This window comes from Macrobrachium nipponense, chromosome 23 (genome assembly GCF_015104395.2).
Source record: "Macrobrachium nipponense isolate FS-2020 chromosome 23, ASM1510439v2, whole genome shotgun sequence".
Taxonomy (NCBI): Eukaryota; Metazoa; Arthropoda; class Malacostraca; order Decapoda; family Palaemonidae; genus Macrobrachium; species Macrobrachium nipponense.
This window is the reverse complement of record NC_061090.1, coordinates 15,232,565-15,253,490: the sequence shown is the minus strand read 5'-3', so window position 1 is coordinate 15,253,490 and position 20,926 is coordinate 15,232,565. Positions and strand designations below refer to the sequence as shown.

Sequence of the window (20,926 nt, the reverse complement as noted above, 5' to 3'; positions counted from 1 at the left end):
AAGACAAATAATCTCAGAATAAAATATCTAAATGTGAGTTTTTTAAAAACCGAACATGTTTATCTAGGTTTTATGTGTCTGGTCAAGGTCTTAAAAGTAGTCCATGGTAAGGTGTCGGCTATTCATAACTTTCCGGTACCTATTAACGTAAAAGGGGGATACAGCACTTTTGCGCTGTAGTGGGTATTACAATCGTATGTAAATATGTAACTCTTCAATCATGACAGCTCCTTTAACAGATCTTACGAAGAAGAGCGTAGATTTATTATGGTCTGAAAAGCATCAACAGGCGTTCGATATCTTAAAAGCGGAAAATGCAGCTTACCTAACTTAAAAATCCCTGATTTAAATAAGGAATTTTTTTATTGCAACAGACGCCTCAGACCAAGGGGTAAGAGGGTATTACTTCAGTAATATGATAAACAGTTCTTCCCTATAGCTTTTTATTCACGTAAACTAAAGCCCTCTGAAAGTAAATATGCAGTAATAGGCAAGGAAGGGCTAGGTATCTTTAACTCACTAGTACATTTTAAGTTCATAATCTATGGCTATCCTGATAAAGTCCTTACTGAACATGAGTCCTTTACCGAGTTTTTCAAAGGCTTTAATCACAGTCCAAAAGGAACTCGGTGACAAATGATCATTCAGGTTATTGGAGCCAAGATAAGATATCTACCTGGAAAGCAAATATCAGCTGACGCATTATCCCGCAATCCCGCACCATACAGCAAAGAACCATTAATTGGACTAAAAGATATAGAAACATCCGTGCCTATTGTTAAAACCGTATCTAAACAAGAAAATTCCTTAACCCAAGAGATCGCGAGCATTGAATATCTGGGTCGGAGCGCAGAACTGTTACAAACTGAACAAAGCAAGTGTCAACAGCGATAAGCAAAACAATAAACACCAAACAATAAACACCAAACAATAAACACTTCGAAACGGAAACAGGGTCAGCGGCTAAGCAAACCAATAAACACTTCGAGCAGAAACCCTAAAGCAAAAGTATATTTAAAGTATGTGTATCAGAATAATGTAATCAAATGTAATATTATATGTAGGTCTGTGACGAGGTAAACCCGAAGAACACAGCAGATGACTAACGACCAGGTAGTAATAATAATCTCTTTCATACCAATCGTCATAAACTGGTTGCATTCCGTCATCCAGGGTTCCATAGTATGTCACAGAAAGCCAAATCACTATTTTACTGGCCTACAATGCTTACAGATATAAAAAGCACATAACTAATTGTAACACGTGTCATGAAAACAAGGGATACACTAAGACACCTGTCAGTTTAGGGGCCTATCCTGTGCCAAATCAATCCTTGAAAGAATATACGTAGAATTATTAACAGAATTACGAGTCTGACAGAGGGAATAAACAATTCTTAGTGTTAATAGTTCCTCGACACGTTATATAGAATTAATAGCACTAAAAACAAACACCGCAATTGAGTGCGTTAGGAATATTTATGAGTGCTAAATCAGTAAATATGGAATTCAACACATAATAATCTGTGACTCGGGTGGTGTAAATCAATAATAATCTCCTTAACACGTTGTGTGAATTCCTTTTCCATTAAGAAAACCAATAATATATTTTATCACCCAGAGTCAATCGGTTTGGTAGAATAACGGATAATTAAATAGGAAGTGTCAATGTCTTACGAGTTACAACTCGTGATGTTGGATCCGAACTGGATTATAGCGGTTCTCGCGGTTTTAAATACCTTTATCCTTCATATCTCGTATCTGTAGAAATGATGCCGCAAGTATGCCTTATACGGTACGCCGCTAGAAACTTTTCCCCATATTCAAGCCAACCATTAATTTATCAATATATATAAAAAAATATATAAAGAATAATATAAAAAAAAATAAGATAAATATGGATACAAGTGGAGTCAATATAATACACTCCGTAAGAAGTTGGAAGGGTTACAAATTATAATAAAAAAGGAATCACGATAAAATCAATAAGCAAAACGTAACCATAGATAATTAAATATCCAAATATATATGCGTATATATTTAGTAATGACAAATAAGCTAAAAGTTCAAACACATATCCAAAATCTACTGACATATTGTCTGTCCCGGTGATTTATATTCGTAGTCAATGAAAAAAAAAAAAAAAAAAATTAAATAAATAAATAAATAAAATAAATAAAATAAAATAAAAGAGATTTTAAAGTCAGGAAGTCTAGAAGTAAAAATGTTATCTATGAAATAATCCTATATGAATCTTATACAGGGCTAATAATATATATAGAATTTGTATGGAAACCTTTTTCATGTAGTTTGAATAAGGAATATTTAATTTAACATAATTACAATTATGCAGTTTTCCAACATGAAACTAATATATTGTTCAATTTTGGTACTGTTTTTTTTCAGACATTCTTCTCATGTGGGTCGAGTATTAAAAAAACAAAAAATTTATCCTAAAGTCGTATCTCTTACAGCAAGTAACGTAACTCTTAGCTGGCTGAGAGCAATCTCCTGCCAAGTGACGACGCCATCATTGCCGTATCAGCATTTGTTCCTTTAACCTCAAATATGCGCTTGCACAACAGATTGACTGGAGAAAGGAATGCTTAGCCCGAACTTCTCATGGGCAAGGCAGACGTTAGGTACAAGTGTCTATCGGTATGCGCAATGCAACTTGCAATCATTTTAAAATTAATACACAAAATAAGGAAATAGAATTTCTATAACATCAAAATGAATTAATTTTTCTGAACCTCATAGACATTTAGAAGTATCACGATATGGATATGGATTATTTACTTGCAACATTAGCTTATTACAATTCAAGTAAAACATTCATGGGAAAATGTCACATTTTCTTGAAAAACCCAAAGTTTATTTAGAAATTAGTTACATAGTGGGTTTTTTCGTTGCACCTCCTACCTATTAATAAAGTTTTTAAAATTAACCTCAGAGGATGCGCACGAGAAAATTGAATATGAAACTTTTGTTAGGGCACATAGGATCAGATTTTATCACAACTTAATTTCAGTTAGCATAGAGAAATACAGAATCATGATTAATCTTCTCTTTGTTTGACTCTTATGTTTTTTGCCTGGCAATCTTACAAATAGCTCGTTTTCCCCACTTCTTTGTCTAGTAATTTACTACAGTAATATCGATCTGTTTATTTGTTATAATTATGGATATTTTTACAGTCATCATAGACCTGGAGGAGGTTCACTCATTGTTAATGCCCATGGATAAAAACGTTTGTACAGCGGACTCTTTTGAATTCCAAAATATCAGCGAATTCATGTGGGTTAAGTCTGGTCTAAATGGCTCTCTTCCCTCCCCTGTATTTGGATGTCGTCTGAATTTACTTTGCCCTTGTGACAAGTATAATTCCACTTGCAGGCTGATTAACGGAACCTGGTTACAGTATCCTGCAGTACGAGAGTTTCACATCGCAACTTCAAAAAAATCGTTCGTCGCAGCGGACGACTACAGTCAAGTAACAACCGCCTACAATGTGAAAGGAATTTCATGGACTTCTTCGACCGACACCGTATCTCGTCGTTAATCTCGTTTTCATGCGGAACGCTCCAGCGGCTGTCGGAATTCGACTACAAAAGGGACATACTTCCGACAATTTCGACCCGAAGGATATTCAACTCTACTTTGCTGGCGAAGGACTCGTGCTGGGGATGTTTTTTTTATTCATCGCGAACGTAATCGTGTAGCTTAGGATGCAGAGAATAAGTATGAGCGCAAAAATAGAACGTTGGACCCGCCCAGGCAAATTTTCCCCTCGTTTTAACCATTGAAAAAAGGCCGTTTCATTGGCTATTGGTGGTTGTCTGGAACTGTGTAATGGACGAAAAGTTGTTCGAAAGCTAGTTAAAAGTGAAGTAGTATAACCTCGGTCATGTATTCCCCATAATATATTATAACAAAGTATTCATGCTATCCTATATCTATATATAAATGATCATAAATAACAGAATCTAAATATATCTTTGCGTGTACGCAGTAGGAATCTATTTAAAGTGCACATATATTAATCATAATTATATGAATCCATATACCAATGTATAAACAAATCAGGTAGCCTATAATCAATCCGTTACCTTTTTTCTTACCAATATCTGCAGTTAGTATATGAATTACTGAATCAGATATATAACATTTAGCATAAAAATCTACGAATCAATCAGCATAAACATTAATAATGTTATCAATTCATATATGAAATTTTTTATCAGTTAAAATATGATTTTTATCATGTTAATCTTCATTCTATGCAATTATCAGAGTACATTAGTATTTTCTGTAGCATAAGTATCTTAATGAGATGAAGTGAGAAAACTGTATCATTATATATCACGTGATCACTATTATTTACCAATATCATTGTTTTATATTTTATTACTTGAATCAATTCATGTACACCATGAATTTTTATTTACTAATATATATATATATTCACATAGTGTCTGTATCACACTCCTATAAGTCAAATGCAAGTCAAGTTTGAGTAATATTCAGTAGTTGGTTTTGGTAGCTGACCGAGCTGATGTAAGTGTTTACATAATAAAATATGGAATGTTAGTCCATATATATAAAAGTCTAAAACTAAAGAGGTCAACCAGATTGCTTGCAGGAATGTGATCAGACTAGAGACGCTAAAGATGACGTATACAATAAGTATGTAGGCTAAGATAACATGCCGTCACCTGTAGTCATTCAATTGTTTATAAACATTAGTCCAAGCTCCCTGCTTGAGACAACTACCCCGACCTATTATTCAAACGGCCTACGTGATCTGTAGCGTGTCTCATTCGATTGTGTGTTCGTATGAAACTATGTCATTGTATGTATGTTCATTATAGTTCGAACTACTGTCTGTTCCTTCATAACTTGTAACAGAGATGGTAGACAGGCAGAACAGAGTTAGCTATCGTCATTAGAAGACCTGTACCTCTTTACCTAAGCTTTATCATGTAGAGGAATAGGATTAGCCATTATCATTGGCACAAGCGATCAAGCTATCGTTATTAGAAGACTTGTACAATCATATCTGATCTTCAGCATGTAAAACTTCAGAAGAAATTATATCTATTTTTATACTTAGTGTTTTCTACAAGAACCTCACCGAACCATGAGTTTAACACATCGTCGTAAAGATAATACCGACTTCGTAAGTGATCTACACAAAACCCCAGACACTCCATTGAAGATGGAAGTGCAATACCAACCGACTTAGCGTATAGATTATCACTAGTCTAACATTACCTCATAGGGCGCCTTATCATACAAGGCACAAGCCCTAATACATATATGTACAGGCAGCCACCAGTTACCATTGGTATTGGTTACCAGCATTTTGGTTTTACAGTGCTTGTTCAATATATTCATAACTGGGTTTTATATAACATCCATAGGGTTTACAACATTGTTGTCTGGTTTTCGGCGGCTTAGCCAAAGTGCTGAGACCGCCTCATAAAATACAAACAAATGCGCATCTTTTCCTTGGCTCTTTTAAAAAGTTATCCTTTACTTTGCTGTATCCAATAACACTGTAAGTAGTCTTATATTAACTTTTGTATTATAAAATACAAACAAACCAATCATGTTTTGGTTTGGAAAAATCAGCTGACTGAGGTAAGTTTCTTTTGCCAAATTTAACTCATTCAAGAGTTATTTTCTTGCTTCTATTTAGTGTAAATTAATCTCTTGGAACTCTTATTTACATGGGACAAGGTTATGTTTTTGTTATATGAAATGTTTTAAAGTCGAAATATAGCAAACACATTCTGTTGTGAAACAAGATTTAGTTATTTTTTTGCTAATACATAGCACTGTTGTGATCATGTTTTGGTTTGGAAAAATCAACTGACAGAGGTAAGTTTATTTTGCTGCATTTCAGAACAATTTTCTTGCTTCTATTTAATGTAAATTAATCTCTAGAAACTATTTGTATGGAACAAGGTTATGTTTCATAATATTAAGTGTTTTAAAGTTGAAATATGACTTACATAATTCTTCTTACAAACTAGAATTATTTTTATTTAGTTAATAGATGGTGCCATGAGCATGTTTTCTTGCGTAAAAAAATGAATAAATTCCTTTTGATATCTTTACCCTATTTCATCACGATACGAGCTTTACATATTTATCTGTTATTGGAGTGAAAACAGTAAAATCTTTACTGATGCACGACAATTTATGGTCACTAGCAGTGTGAGGACTGTTTTCTAAGCTTCAGCTACAAATGCAGCTTAAATTTAGCAACACTATATTCCCTGCCGATATTTCCTCCATAGCGAATAAATGTTTAATGAAAAAATATATCAGTCTTATTCTACTTAATTAATATAATTTGTAACAAAAGTATGGTAATTATTTACTATTTTTGGCTGAAATGCAAACAAAATATTGTTGTTATCAGATTCAGTTTGGTTGTTGTAGCAATACAACTGTTCATTCAGTTGTTTATGGCTGCAGCATTGAAGCAACGATTATAAAGTTACTAATGATACTTTCATCATTCTCTTTTGTTTTTTTAACTTTTTTAACCATTAAATGCCGAGCCGCTATTCACCAAAGTGTCTCTCGTATGCCAGTGGCGTTCGGGAGTTAGCGCCGAAGCGGAAAAAGTTTTTTTTTTTCAAAAAATCACAGCAAGCTTAGTTTTTAAGATTAAGAGTTCATTTTTGGCTCCTTTTTTTTTGTCATTCCCTGAAGTTTAGTATGCAACCATAAGAAATGAAAAAAAAACTATCATTATCATATATAAATATTGGAATATATGACCGTGAAAAAAAATTTCATATACTAATTGTATACAAATTGCGCTGTGAGCAAAATGTTAAAGCTAAGGAGTTCAGTTTTTTAATTTTTATTGAACATTAAATTGTGATGCTTTGGTATACAACAAATTGTAAAACGATCAAAGCAACACAGAGAAAATATTATCACAAAATGGGGCATGAATTCATAACGTGTGAACGTAAAAAGTTTTTTTCAAAAATTCACCATAAATCGAAATATTGTGCTACACTTCCCGTTTGTTGCAAAATGAAGGTAAAAGATTGAATATTACTAGACTAAGTGTTTTAGCTTACAATTGCAGTTTTCGACCACTTCGGTCAAATTAAAGTTGACCGAAGGTTGAATTTTTTTCTATTTATCATGATTTATATGAAAATATTTCAAAACTGATAAAAGCTACAACCATGAGTTATTTTTGTTGTATTCTACATGAAATTGCGCACATTTTCATATATAAAACTTTATGTAACAGCTAATATAAAACGGTGCAAACATTACGACAAACTGACGTAAGGAAAAATTTTTCAAAAATTCACCATAAATCGAAATATTGTGCTTGTTTTCCAATTTGTTGCAAAATAAAGGTAAATGATTGAATATTACTAGAATGTAAGAGTTTTAGCGTATAATTGGGTTTTTCGACCATTTCGGTCGAGTCAAAGTTGACCGAAGGTTGAAATTTTGGCACTTATCGTGATTTATATGAAAATATTTCAAAACTGATAAAAGCTACAACCATGGGTTGTTTTTTGTTGTATTCTACATGAAATTGTGCACATTTTCATATATAAAACTTTAAGTAACAGGTAATATAAAATGGTGCAAACATTACAACAAACTGACGAAAGAATTTCCGAGATTTTCGGCAGTTACTGCATGGACGTAAGGAAAAAGTTTTTTTAAAAATTCACCATAAATTTAAATATTGTGCTAGAGACTTCCAATTTGTTCAAAATGAAGGTAAAAGATTGAATATTACTAGAATGTAAGAATTTTAGCTTACAATTGTGTTTTTTTACCATTTTGGTCGAGTCAAAGTTGACCAAAGGTTGAGATTTGGGCACTTATCATGAAAATATTTTAAAACTGATAAAAGCTACAACCATGGGTTGTTTTTTTGTCGTATTTTACGTGAAATTGTGCACATTTTCATATATAAAACTTTATGTAATGGGTAATATAAAACGGTATGAACATTACGACAAACTGACGAAAGAATGTCCGAGATTTTCGGAAGAGTTACCGCACGGCCTTAAGGAAAAAGTTTTTTTTTTCTAAATTCACCATAAATCAAAATATTGTGCTAGAGACTTTGAATTTATTGCAAAATGAAGGTAAATGAATGAATATTACTAGAATGTAAGAGTTTTAGCTTACAATTGCGTTTTTCTACCATTTCGGTCGAGTCAAATTTGATTGAAGGTTGAAATTTTGGCACTTGGCATGATTTATATGAAAATATTTCAAAACTGATAAAAGCTACAACTATGGGTTGTTTTTTGTTGTATTTTACATGTAATTGCACAAATTTTCATATATAAAACTTTATGTAACGGCTAATATAAAACGGTGCAAACATTACGACAAACTGATGAAAGAATTTCTGAGATTTTCAGCAGTTACCGCACGGACGTAAGGAAGAGGTTTTTCAAAAATTCACCATAAATCGAAATATTGTGCTAGAGACTTCCAATTTATTGCAAAATGAAGGTAAAAGATTGAATATTACTAGAATGTAAGAGTTTTAGCTTATAATTGCGTTTTTCGACCATTTCGGTCGAGTCAAATGTTGACCGAAGGTCGAAATTTTGGAACTTATCGTGATTTATATGAAAATATTTCAAAACTGATAAAAGCTACAACCATGGGTTGTTTTTTGTTGTATTTTACATGAAATTGTGCACATTTTCATATATAAAACTCTATGTAACAGCTAATATAAAATGTTGCACAAATTATGACAAAGTGACGAAAGAATTTCTGAGATGTGTTGCTGATGCTTTTTAGTGCGAGAAGAAAGAAATTCACGCATGTGCTCCTGGTAACGCTTGTAAACAAAACAACAGCTTGATCCGTGAACTCCCAGCATCCCTCAAGGCGCATGATTTAAAATTTTTTGCTAACTAGACCTATAACTATTTTTCCGTGAATATTTAAAAAAACTTTTTGTAGTCGACGTATCATATGTCAATTAAGCACCCAACAGACAATTTTAGTCAATGTATAATATGTCCAGTCGGCGTTTCAAGGTTAACTATTAGATATGCTATATAAAGTGATGCAGGAAAAATTAGTATTCTAAAAAGATGACTTTTTTTTTTTTTCTCTCATTCTAGGGCAAGATTTACCTGTAAGTTCATCGAATCTGACATTTAAAATTTGTAGAACTACCATAGAGGCCATAGTAAATGATTAGGCAAATGAAATTCCACATTTTCTTTACAGAGTTATTACATATTATGGCAAAATATCTGACCTTGACACTAAGGCATCGTTAACCAGTCTACGGCACCACTTGGTGGATTGTAGTGCCCATGGACTTTACAACTTTGGTTACTGTCAAGCCTACAGGAACGGAACCCCTATCGGTAACCGGGGCCGCCTGTAATAGTTACTACTAATAATGTCTAATTACAATAGAACATACACACTCACACACATGCATGGTGTGTTACAAACTGAAATGTTTTAAGTACATTAGTGATCTTGTGCAGTAACTGAAGTGGTCAAAAATGCATTAGTAATTGCTTAGTGATTACGTACAAGCCTAAAGTACAATACGGTACGGGACTTTGCCCATTTTTCCCATACCTGAATCATACCATGGCAGCCTTGGCCAGGAGTTTCTTGCTAGCATTTAACACACTAATGGAGGGAGCTACAAAGGAGTACACAGAGAAAGACTTCTGGAAACTCCTGGGAGTTGTTATAGGCATATAACCTACTGCTAACGTAAGAATCAGAGGGCAGATGGAAGAGTGGATAAAGACAAAAACTTAATTCGAGCAAAAAAAAAATGAGAAAAAATGACAAATTGGTAACTAATTTGTATTTTTTATAACTAACAAACCTGAGGTTTTAACATTAGGATTTACTAGCGCCAAGCTGGAAACCGGTAGATTTAAAATTAAACTTGAGATCCAGGGACTATATTGGCATCTATAACAGGTCACAGGGCATGTATTATCTATCCAGAATGACCTTGGCGTCCCGTGACCCACCAGTTACACTTCTAACCTATTTTAGACTGCTAGAGGGGTGGTTCAAGGTGGGTCTTTAACTGTTAAGACCTCAGGTTTGTTAGTTATAATAAATACAAATTAGTTACAAATTTGTCATTTGGTCATATATTGGAGGGAGGCAAGTCTCTATACCTGACAGGGAGTTTGCCACCTTTATCCATTTCCGAATATTAGGAGTATTCCAAGAGAATGGACTATAAACCTTTGAACCAAAGATATAAGAGAATCTATTGGTTTCTCTCACTGGGCGCTGGTACTATGCCATGGTTCTATGGGAAAATAGAGAACCTTCCATTCTCATAAACCACTCTTGTCCCTTGTATCTGGATCTACTATCACCCCTCTCTTCCCTATTACCGAGAGGAGTGTGTTGCAACTGAAAATATACTATAGTCTAAAATAACTTTACAGTATGGCTGATCACCTCACCTGCATCTAGTCCGTTCCAGCTTATGATGGTACTCTCCTTCATACTGCCCATAGATAAAGGAGTAGAAAGAAAGTAGTAAAGAAAAAAGACCAGTCATCCCATTCATTCTACTTTCACACCTTCATCTTAGACTAGACACAAACTGACCCCCCAGGGGTACTGAATGAGCTATACCACTTGCTGGGCTGCCACCACTAGACCCAAGGAAAAAGTGTCCAAGGATCTATGGGCAACGTCTTTTAAATAAAAGGAAGTGAAAGTTGTTTGGTGTTTCCAAACACCAGCTTTCAGAACTCTCTCCACAGACAGACATTCTTCTTGAATGCCAAAGAAGCACTCAAGCCTCTGATGTCATGAGCTCTAGCCCTCTCCTGGCTATTTGACCCCCTGTCTTCTGTCATGTAGGCATTCCTGATCGTTTCTCTTAGCCAAAACGATATTGTACTCCTGGACACTTCCTTTTTGTTCTGTCCTGTACTTATGAACAACCTGCGGCACCCTGGCCTGAGGTGCCTTGTCCTTCTTAAGTACTCTCTTATTACCCTGACGGGACACAGAAGTATCTCTTCTTTGGCATTGTCTACGAATTCTGCCAGAGAAGGTATGGAAAAAGTCAAAACGATATTGTACTCCTGGACACTTCCTTTTTGTTCTGTCCTGTACTTATGAACAACCTGCGGCACCCTGGCCTGAGGTGCCTTGTCCTTCTTAAGTACTCTCTTATTACCTGACGGGACAGAAGTATCTCTTCTTTGGCATTGTCTACGAATTCTGGCCAGAGAAGGTATGGAAAAAGTCAAAACGATATTGTTTACTCCTGGATCTTCTTTTTGTTTCGTCCCTGTACTTATGAACAAAACCTGCGGCACCGCCCTGGCCTGAGGTGCCTTGTTCCTTCTTAAGTACTCTCTTATTACCCTGACGGGACACAGAGTATCTCTTCTTTGGCATTGTCTACGAATTCTGCCAGAGAAGGTATGGAAAAAGTCTACAAATTCTGCCAGAGAAGGTATGGAAAAAGTCTACAAATTCTGCCAGAGAAGGTATGGAGAAAAAAAAAAAAAAAAAAAAAAAAGTCCAATCTATTGTCCACTATTGATGGGTTTTGAGTTTTGGCCACAAATTCTGGAATACCATTGACTTCCAACCTCTTGAGTGCTTTATGATATATGACAGGCCACGTAGTTCCCCCACCCTTTTGGTTGAAGCTAGGGCCAATAACAAGACTGTCTTCAGGGTCAGGCCCCTATCTGTGGATGGCCTTAGTGGTTCGTAGGGGGATTTTAGTCAGGCTACTCAGTACCATGGTCAAATCCCAATCTGGGGCTTTTAGTTCCTTTGGCAAACATGACTGCTCAAAGCTCTTCATCAACATGGCCAACTCCCATGAAAACGAAATGTCCACACCTTTCATGCGTAAGACCGAGGCTAGGGCAGCCCTGTACCCCTTCACCGCAGATACAGACATATGCCTTTCTGTCCTGGGATATATCAGAAAGTCTGCTAATTGCTGAATAGTGGTACCGAGTGGAGACAAGTTCCCTCTACGACACCAATCAAAGTATGCTGACCATTTTCCTTGGTATACTGCTGCAGATGGCTTTCTGATATTTCCTGCCATCTGCATTGCTGCTTTTTGCGAAAACCCTCTCGCTTGCAGGAGATACTTGACAGTCTCCACCCGTGAAGTGATAGGGACTTCACCGACCAGTGGTACCTCTCCATGTGCGGCTGACATAGTAGGTTGTTCCATGGGGGTAACTCTCTCGGCACATCTATTAGGAGTTCCAAGAGGTCCGGAAACCACTCTGCCTTTGGCCATAAAGGAGCTACCGAAATCATTCTGAGGTTCTGAGACCGCATTACCCTGTTCAGAACCTGACGGATTAGACAGAAAATGGAGGAAATGCGTAAACGTCCAGATTGTGCCATGGGTGTTGTAGCGCATCTTCTGCTACTGCCTCTACGTCTGGGACTACCGAACAATACACTTCCAACTTTTTGTTGTACCTATTTGTGAATAGGTCTATGATCGGCCTTTCCCACAACACGAGTATCCTGTCCACTACCTGTTGATGCAAGGACCACTCCATTCCCAAACTGATGAAAGAATTTCTGAGATTTTCAGCAGAGTTACCATGCGGACGTAAGGAAGAGGTTTTTTTCAAAAATTCACCATAAATCGAAATATTGTGCAAGAGACTTCCAATTTATTGCAAAATGAAGGTAAAAGATTGAATATTACTAGCATGTAAGAGTTTTAGCTTACAATTGCATTTTTTGACAATTTCGGTCGAGTCAAAGTTGACCGAAGGTTGAAATTTTGGCACTTATCGTGATTTATATGAAAATATTTCAAAACTGATAAAAGCTACAACCATGGGTTGTTTTTTGTTGTATTTTACATGAAATTGTGCACATTTTCATATATAAAACTCTATGTAACAGCTAATATAAAATGTTGCAAAAATTACGACAAAGCGACAAAAGAATTTCTGAGATGTGTCGCTGATGCTTTTTAGTGCGGGAAGAAAGAAATTCGCGCATGCGCTCCTGGTAACGCTTGTAAACAAAACAACAGTTCTCTGTCCTCACCACTCCATTTTGCTGAAACCATCAGCTCCTCTATATGGGCTCCCCAGCCTTCTAGTGATGCATCTGAGAACAGCAAGAGATCCGGGGAGGGTTGCTGAAGGGGAACACCCACTGTCAGATTATTGTCCTTCACCCACTACAGCAAGTCTTTCTTCACTTCTGCCGACAAGGGAATTTGCTCGTACGGGTGATCTACTATTGGTGACCAAAACTCCTTCATCCTCCATTGTAGGGATCAAAGGTGTAGCCTCCCTTGTGGTACTAGCTTCTCCAAGGAAGTTAGAACTCCCAGTACTACCTGCCACTGTCTTGCTGGCTGCGTTTGTTTTTCCAAAAAGGCATTCACCACTTGTTTGCATTTCTCTACTCTCTGGTCTGTTGGGAATACTTTAGCTTTTATTGTGTCTATAAACATTCCAAGATACACCAGCCATTGACTTGGATCCAACTGCGACTTCTCCTGATTTATCACAATACCTAAGCAGTGACAAAACTGCAGAAGGGTCGCCTTGTCCCTGAGTAATTTCTCTCTGGACTTTGCTATCACCAGCCAATCATCTAGATATCTTATTAGCCTGATCCCCTGAGCATGCGCCCATGTCAACACAAGAGTGAACACTCTTGTAAAAACTTGAGGAGACGTTGTCAATCCGAAGCACAGGAATTTGAACTCAAAAACTTTCTCTGCAAGACTGAAGCGGAGAAATTTCCTGGAAGACTGATGGACTGGGATCTGAAAGTATGCGTCCTTCAAGTCGATTGTCAGCATAAAGTCCTTGATCCTGACTGCTTGTAGAACCGTCTTTGGAGTTTCCTTTTTGAATCTGATTTAATGTTGACAGGTCTATTACTGTCCTCCAGTCCCTGTTGGCTTTGGGTACAAGGAAAATTCTGCTGTAAAACCCCTTTGACGGAATGGATACTTGTTCCACAGCACCTTTTCCCATCTTCTTCACTTCCTCTTGCAGAATAAAAGCCTTCTGAGGTTCCTGAGCATAAGCGAGGTGAGGTAATGGCTGTTCTGTCAGGGGTGGGGTTACTGTGAACGGAATCAAATACCCGACCCTGAAAACATCCACCACCCACTGCTCTGCTCCCAGTTCCTGCCACACCTTCCAGTGCTTTGCCAGGCAACCCCCCACTGGTGTGGCTGAGTGATGAGAGGCGCCCATCCTATCGTCTTGAGCCTCTCCCTCTTTCCCTAATCCCCCTTCCTCTATTATTTCTACTGTGAAAGGGCCGATGAGCTAACTTCTTTGGGGAAGAGGACCTTGTTGTTCTATTAGGGATGTTATGTCTCACTGGCTTCTTTCGAGGTATTTGCTGCTGCCTAACCTCCATAGGGGTAGCTTTACTGCTAGATGTTTTTCTAACTGCCTGGTGTACCAATTTATCGTTAGTGTCCATCCTTCTTCTATCTATAGCCTCTTCCAGTATGGCCTCTGGCAATAGCAATTGCAACTCTAAAGATATCCCCATTCCTCATTGCTAGCAGGGAATCCAAATCAACAGTGCACCTTAGTCTAGCCAAAGCTACATCTCTCCTCATTAACAGGATATTTGCCCACACATTGGCACTTAAATTCATCAAGTATGCAATTGCTTTGGAACCTGATTGTAGTAATCTAATGAACATTGATTCATCCACTACTTTTCTTGTCACTTCTGAGGATGCAATCTTTGCCGCTGCTGTTGACCAAAGATCCACCCAAGAAGCAGTCTGAAAGACAGAAGAAGCTGTTGCTTCTAACGTAGCATCCCCTTGGCAAGTCATCGAAGGGCATTCCATTTTAACTTGATCTAAGGTAAATCCAGGCCTTAACCTTACCACATTTTGGTTAATTTGTCTAGATAGCAAAAGAACCGTTGGTGTCGTATAATATGTCCTATGTTTCATCATTGGAGGAGGGATAAACTTAAACGATCTATATGATCTTAAGGAATTATCCCTTCCCGCAATCCGTGCGTTTACGTGTTGTAAAACGGACTCCGCATGACTTGAACAAGGCAATTCATACGACACCTTGGTATCCTTTTTCAACCCAAACACCATGTCAATCCCCGGAGGAAGCATACTGGCAGGTGTTTCCGTGCTCCCCAAAAGGTTATTGAATTAACAAATCAAATCAATCACCTCTGCATATGGAGCCAGAAACTCTTGGTTTTCTCCTTCCTCCGGCTTTAGCGTACTGTGCTCAGCCACAGGAGACACTATCTCACTCCTATCCTCTGGCAAACGTCTGGGTGCTTTGTGGCTGTCTGCCCCTACGGCCGCGGCCTCTTTGATCTCCGATGGCTGCCGACGGCTCGATCCCAAATAGTCAGCAGGAGAACGAGACCGCCTCACTCCTCCTCTGCTCACGGATCTAGAGCAAGAATCTCGCCTATACTACCTCCAAGATGAAGGCTCTCTCGAAACCGAGCTAACTTCCTCTCTATGACGATTGATATCGTCTCCAACGACTGTCTGAGAATTCGGCCTTGTTCCTTCATCTAGGCGGACAACGCCTTCCACCAACATATCAGACAAGTTTGCCAACTCTCTATTTTTCATTCTTTTAATAGGAGCCTTTTCATCCTTTCTCCATATTTTAAACGGTCTTACTGGCGAAACTGGTATCTGTGCTCTATTCTTTGCTGCACTTTTTGCCCCCAATGTTGATTTTACCAACAGCATTGTAGTGTCTCTTAGACTCTTTGTAGTCTCTACTGGCAACTCTGCGTCAGCTGCTAGCCCAGCGACCGTCGACGCTCTCGCTCGTTTGGACTCTAGTAAACGGCTTCGCTCTCGCTCGTTTGGACTCTTGTAAACAGCTTCATCCTCTAGCCTTGAGCTTACCGGCCACTGACTTCCTGACTTTCTTGCTGACTGGGATGTGACAGTCCTGGTCCGAAGATGAAGAAGAATTTACTCTTCTCCTCTTAGCCCGAGGATCAGTCACAAAATCTCGTATCCTCCAACGCTTGACTGGTACATGCCGTGACATCATCGAACTTAGCGATGATGCCGAGCTAGATGAAGAAGAGGAAGACGACGAAGAAGATGAATCACGCCTTTTCTTTTTGTCTTTCTTAGTAATTTTCTGCTCTAGATCCTGTAATTTCTTCATTAAATTGTGTACCACCGAGTCAGAAAGCGTATTTGGTTCCGGAGGCAGCGAAGAGGACCGAGAAGCAGTAGGCTGTGACGTCATCGCGTCTGCCATGTCGGTGTGTGACGCCGCTTATGACCTCACCAATCTTGGGAGAGACTGTGCGGCTGCTGCTGGCATCCCTGCGTTTGCAGCAAAACTACCTCCAATGTTCTGCATCGCCGTAAACATTGAAGTTGTTGGCGTAGTCGTGGCATTACTTCCCATAAAGTGCAAGCCAGGGGGATGAGGAACATTCAGCGTAGCCAGACTCTACTGGATTCATAATGCCATACAATGCGACAGCAAACCCTCCAAGGTTGGTACGCCTGGTAGGCCTAGCGCTGCCCACATACCTTCCATCCTGTGTGCGTCGGGAGCCGGCACCTGGAACAAAGATGGCAATGCTCCCCCCCCTCCCTGCTGGGAACAACGGAGCATAAATATTATGCATAAAATTACCCAAAACCCCTCCTAGAGTTTCCGATAACGAATCACTAGGTGAAACCGAAGGGGTATGGGACAAATCAAAAGCAGGTGGCGAAACATATGGAGCAGTCTGGTGTATTGCTGATACAAAAGAAGCCGGCAACGCTTGGTCATCCAAAGATGGCATCGTCTCCTTTCTCTTGTACTGGCCTTCCTCATAAAACTTCCTCCACTGTTCCACCAACCAACCGCGACAAACAGAAAAAGGATTAGTAATTGTACATACATTATCTCTGTGCACCTACTACAAGTTGGATGAGGATCCGTCGGCATCGAAGTTAGGAATCTTGAACATGGAAAGCAACTGACTCCAGGGCATTTCCTTTGCCTTGTCTTCAAAACGGAAGAAGATCCCGATGGTGAAACAAAAATCTCCATCTCACCACTTACAGATCACACCCACACTGAGCACACACAGAAAGAAAATTAACAAGATAAATGAAAGTGAAATGGATAAAAACGGGCAAACTAAAACCGGCTTTAAAACAGATACAGTAAACATGTTCTATCTCAAAGGCGGTAGAAAGATAACTGGTGGGTCACGGGAGCCAAGGGCATTCTGGGTAATACATGCCCCGTGACCTGGTGTAGATGCCAGTAGTCCCTGGATCTCACAAGTTTAATTTTAATTCTACCGGTTTCCAGCTTGGCGCTAGTAAATCCTAATGTTAAGACCGAAGGTTTGTTTCGTATATGAACTACTGGAAATGAGGCACAATATAAAGTACAGCAGCAAAGTGGCACCACACATGTGCAAAACTAACAAGCAATCCATATACTAATCCATTTAAAGTCTGTGGTTCAACCTACGGATCAAGTGTCCTAAGGATTTGCTATTTTCAAAAATTTCTAATTTTACAAGTAATCAATCCTGACATACAGAGGCTTACCAAAATACCTGCTTCACATGATAAAAATAAAAAAATATAGTCAAATAAAAAATTATTTGTAAATACATACAGAATGCTGAGCGTTGATATAATTAATGATATGGATATAAAACAAAGCCACTAAAAACTTACTGGCAAAGGAACATGAAAGGCAGCAGGCATACGTCTGAGAATTGCACGATCCACATCCTGAGGACGGTTTGTGGCTCCCATAACAATGACACACCGGCTATGATCAGTGGCAAGACCATCCCACTGCTGCAAAAACTGTGCCTTCATCATAGCTGTTGCCTCGTGATCACCTGAAGCTCGGACTCTCAGGAAAGAATCTGTGGAAATGAAATGAGGAGTGTTCTAATATGATATTGTTATGATACAATAAAGTTTTATACATACTTACCTGGCAGATATATACATAGCTATTGATTCCGTCGCGCCGACAGAATTTCGAATTTCGCGCACACGCTACATATAGATTTTAAAAAAGTGCAAATTAGCGATCGATGTGTTGATTTTATAAATGTTTATGCTTTTATGTTTAAAATGTGTATGAAAATGTATTACAAATAGGGTATTTTTATTTCTGTGCAGAAATATGATAAAAAGGCAGCTTTTGAAACTCCCCTTCAAGTTATCGACTACGATGTTTTTTTCAAGTTCGTTCTTGTATGCCGCCGTCTGCCACTCTTCCAAAAATATAGAGTTAAAAAGAGTACAAATTTAGCGATCGATGTGTCGATTTTTCAAATGTTTATGCTTTTATGTTTAAAATGTGTATGAAAATATATTACGTAAAGGTATTTTCATTTTTGTACAGAAATAAGAGACAAATTAAGGCAGCCTTTGTAACTACGCTCCACGTTGTCAGGGGATGGTTTTTCATGTTCGTTCTTGTCCGCCAGTTCCGAAAAATGCATTGTGTTATTTTATTAATTATGCATCTTTTCCATAAATCCTTTAAAAAGTTATACATTATTTCACTGTATCCAAAAATATTGTATGTATTCTCATATTATTGTATTTTAAAATACTACGGCAAATTTAAGGCCGTATTCCCCGGAGCGCCCAATGTTGTGGTTTGAAATCAGCTGATGAATACGAGTTTGTTTTACCATAACGCAATTCTGAGCGAATGCTCTTGCTTCTAGTTAGCATAAACGAATATCTATATACTTGACTTATATGAGACAAAGTTATTTTTCCTTATACAGCGTGTTTTTAGGTGGAGATATTTATTGAATATGTCTCGTTGTGAATGTGAACTACTATTTTTTTCGTTAACAGATTACGTTGGCGGCATGTTTATTGCGTAAAAAATTACATGATTCCCTTCACAATAATCCTTTATATCATCGTAATACGAACTTTACGTTATTTATCTTATATCGGCGTGAAACCAACAGTAAAATGTGTTCTTTCAAGCACAGTAGTTTTGATTAAAATGATTTTATCCCAATTTTATCTAGTTGTGTGAGATGGCAGACGTTTACTGCAGTTTTATCCTTGTTGCCGATGTAAGATAATAGTCATTAGCAGCTTGAACAGTTTTCTCTGCTTCAGTTATAACTAGGTTTAAATTTAACGGTATATTTCCCGATTGATCTTTAATCTATATTGATCTCTGATCTAAAGCGAATAAAGTTATTACATTAAGATATCTCAGTTCTATTCTATACATAACGCCATTTATAACAAATACGGCAATGTTGCACTGTAGTACGATGATCGAAATACAAGCCAAACAGATGTTATCCAGTTAGGTTGTACTTAGAAAAAAAAAAAAAAAGTAGTTTCTCGTTCGGTTGTTCATGGCTGTACACGTTCACGCAACGAGTATAACGTTAAAACCATACTTTCATCATTCTCTTTTGCTGTTATTGAACTTATGTAACTAGAAGATGTATAAAGTTAGGCCATTGTAATTTGATCTCTCATAAAATCGGACTATCGTAAGATTAATGATCGTAACCTGAACACTACAGCTACCTGTACACTATATAAACTTTATTATATCTTTACATACTCTAGACACCCACATGTACTGTACAGTAAATTCTATAGTACTATACTGCATAAATATAATTTTACTTATTGCGCCATTGTGGGATTACGGCGCCTTTGACTGGTCTAGAGTTTTGAAAGAAGGTGCGCGGCGGCCGTAGGCTTTAAAATCGCTCAGTGTCGAAAATCACTTGGCGTCGGTGGCCAGGAACGGAACCCCTGCCGCTAACCGAGGGCCGCCTGTAATATTATATGTATTTTCATACTACTATTTGTTTGTACATATTATAAAATACAAACATAGCAATCAATGTTTTGTTTTGGAAATCAGCTGAGGGCGATTGCGAAATAAGTTTGGTTTGCTGTGTTGAACTCAAATCAGAGCGACTTTCTTGCCTCTAGTTAGCGCAAATGAATTTCAAGATACTCTATTTATATGAGACAGTTATTTTACATTAAACGAAGTGTTTTCAAGTGGAAATATCACTTGAAAACTTATCGTTTCTTATCGTTTGTGAACGAAATTTAGTTTTTTTTTTTTAATAGGTAGCGCTGAGGGCACGTTTATTGCCTAAACAAACACCAACATTCCATTTGATATTTTCATTTTATCTAATCAGAATAGTATGGGCTTTGCGTATTTATCTTTTATTGGAGTGCAAATAGTAAAATGTGGTCTTTTCATTATCAATAGTTTTGATTAAAACACATTTCTCTCAAATTCTGTTTACGGTCAAGTTTGATGGTACTATACCGAAGTTTGTGAAAGTTTCGTCCACATTGCTAATGCACGATAATAGTCGTTAGTGTATCAACATTCTTTCCTCAACTTCAGCTAAAACTTACAGATTAAATTTAGCAGTACTGCCCTTGCTGATCTTTTATCCATAGCGAGTAAGGCAATAACTCCAGTAAACTTATGCCATTCAAGCACAACCGTAGATAAAATTGAGAGAAAATGATTTTAATCAAAACTTTCGGTCTTGAAAGAACACATTTTACAGTTGTTTTCACAACGATAAAAGATAAGTAATGTAACGGTAAAGTTCGTACTTTGATGAAATGAAGTGAAAATAGCGAATGGAATCACATAATATTTTTACACAATAAACTTGCCCACAATGCAAACTGCTAACGAAAAAAATACTTTAGTTCACGAGGCATATAAAATTCATATTTCCACTTGAAAACATGTCATATAATGACAAATTACCTTGTCTCTTATAAGTAGAGTATCTAGATATTTTACGCTAACTAGAAGAGAGGCAACTTGCTCCGAAATGAGTTAAATACGGAGAAATAAACTCGTATTCGCCATCAGCTGATTTCCAAACCA

At 37.5% G+C, this 20,926-nt stretch overlaps 1 protein-coding gene across 1 annotated transcript in view; it reads right to left on the bottom strand.

Moving 5' to 3' along the window:
* LOC135198881 (outer mitochondrial transmembrane helix translocase-like) overlaps window positions 1-20,926 on the bottom strand; it is a 93,449-nt gene that overhangs the window by 14,005 nt on the left and 58,518 nt on the right. The window contains exon 5 of the mRNA XM_064226843.1: window positions 17,722-17,918. Within this exon, the coding sequence (XP_064082913.1) occupies window positions 17,722-17,918 (197 nt within the window). The remainder of the gene's footprint in view (window positions 1-17,721; window positions 17,919-20,926) is intronic.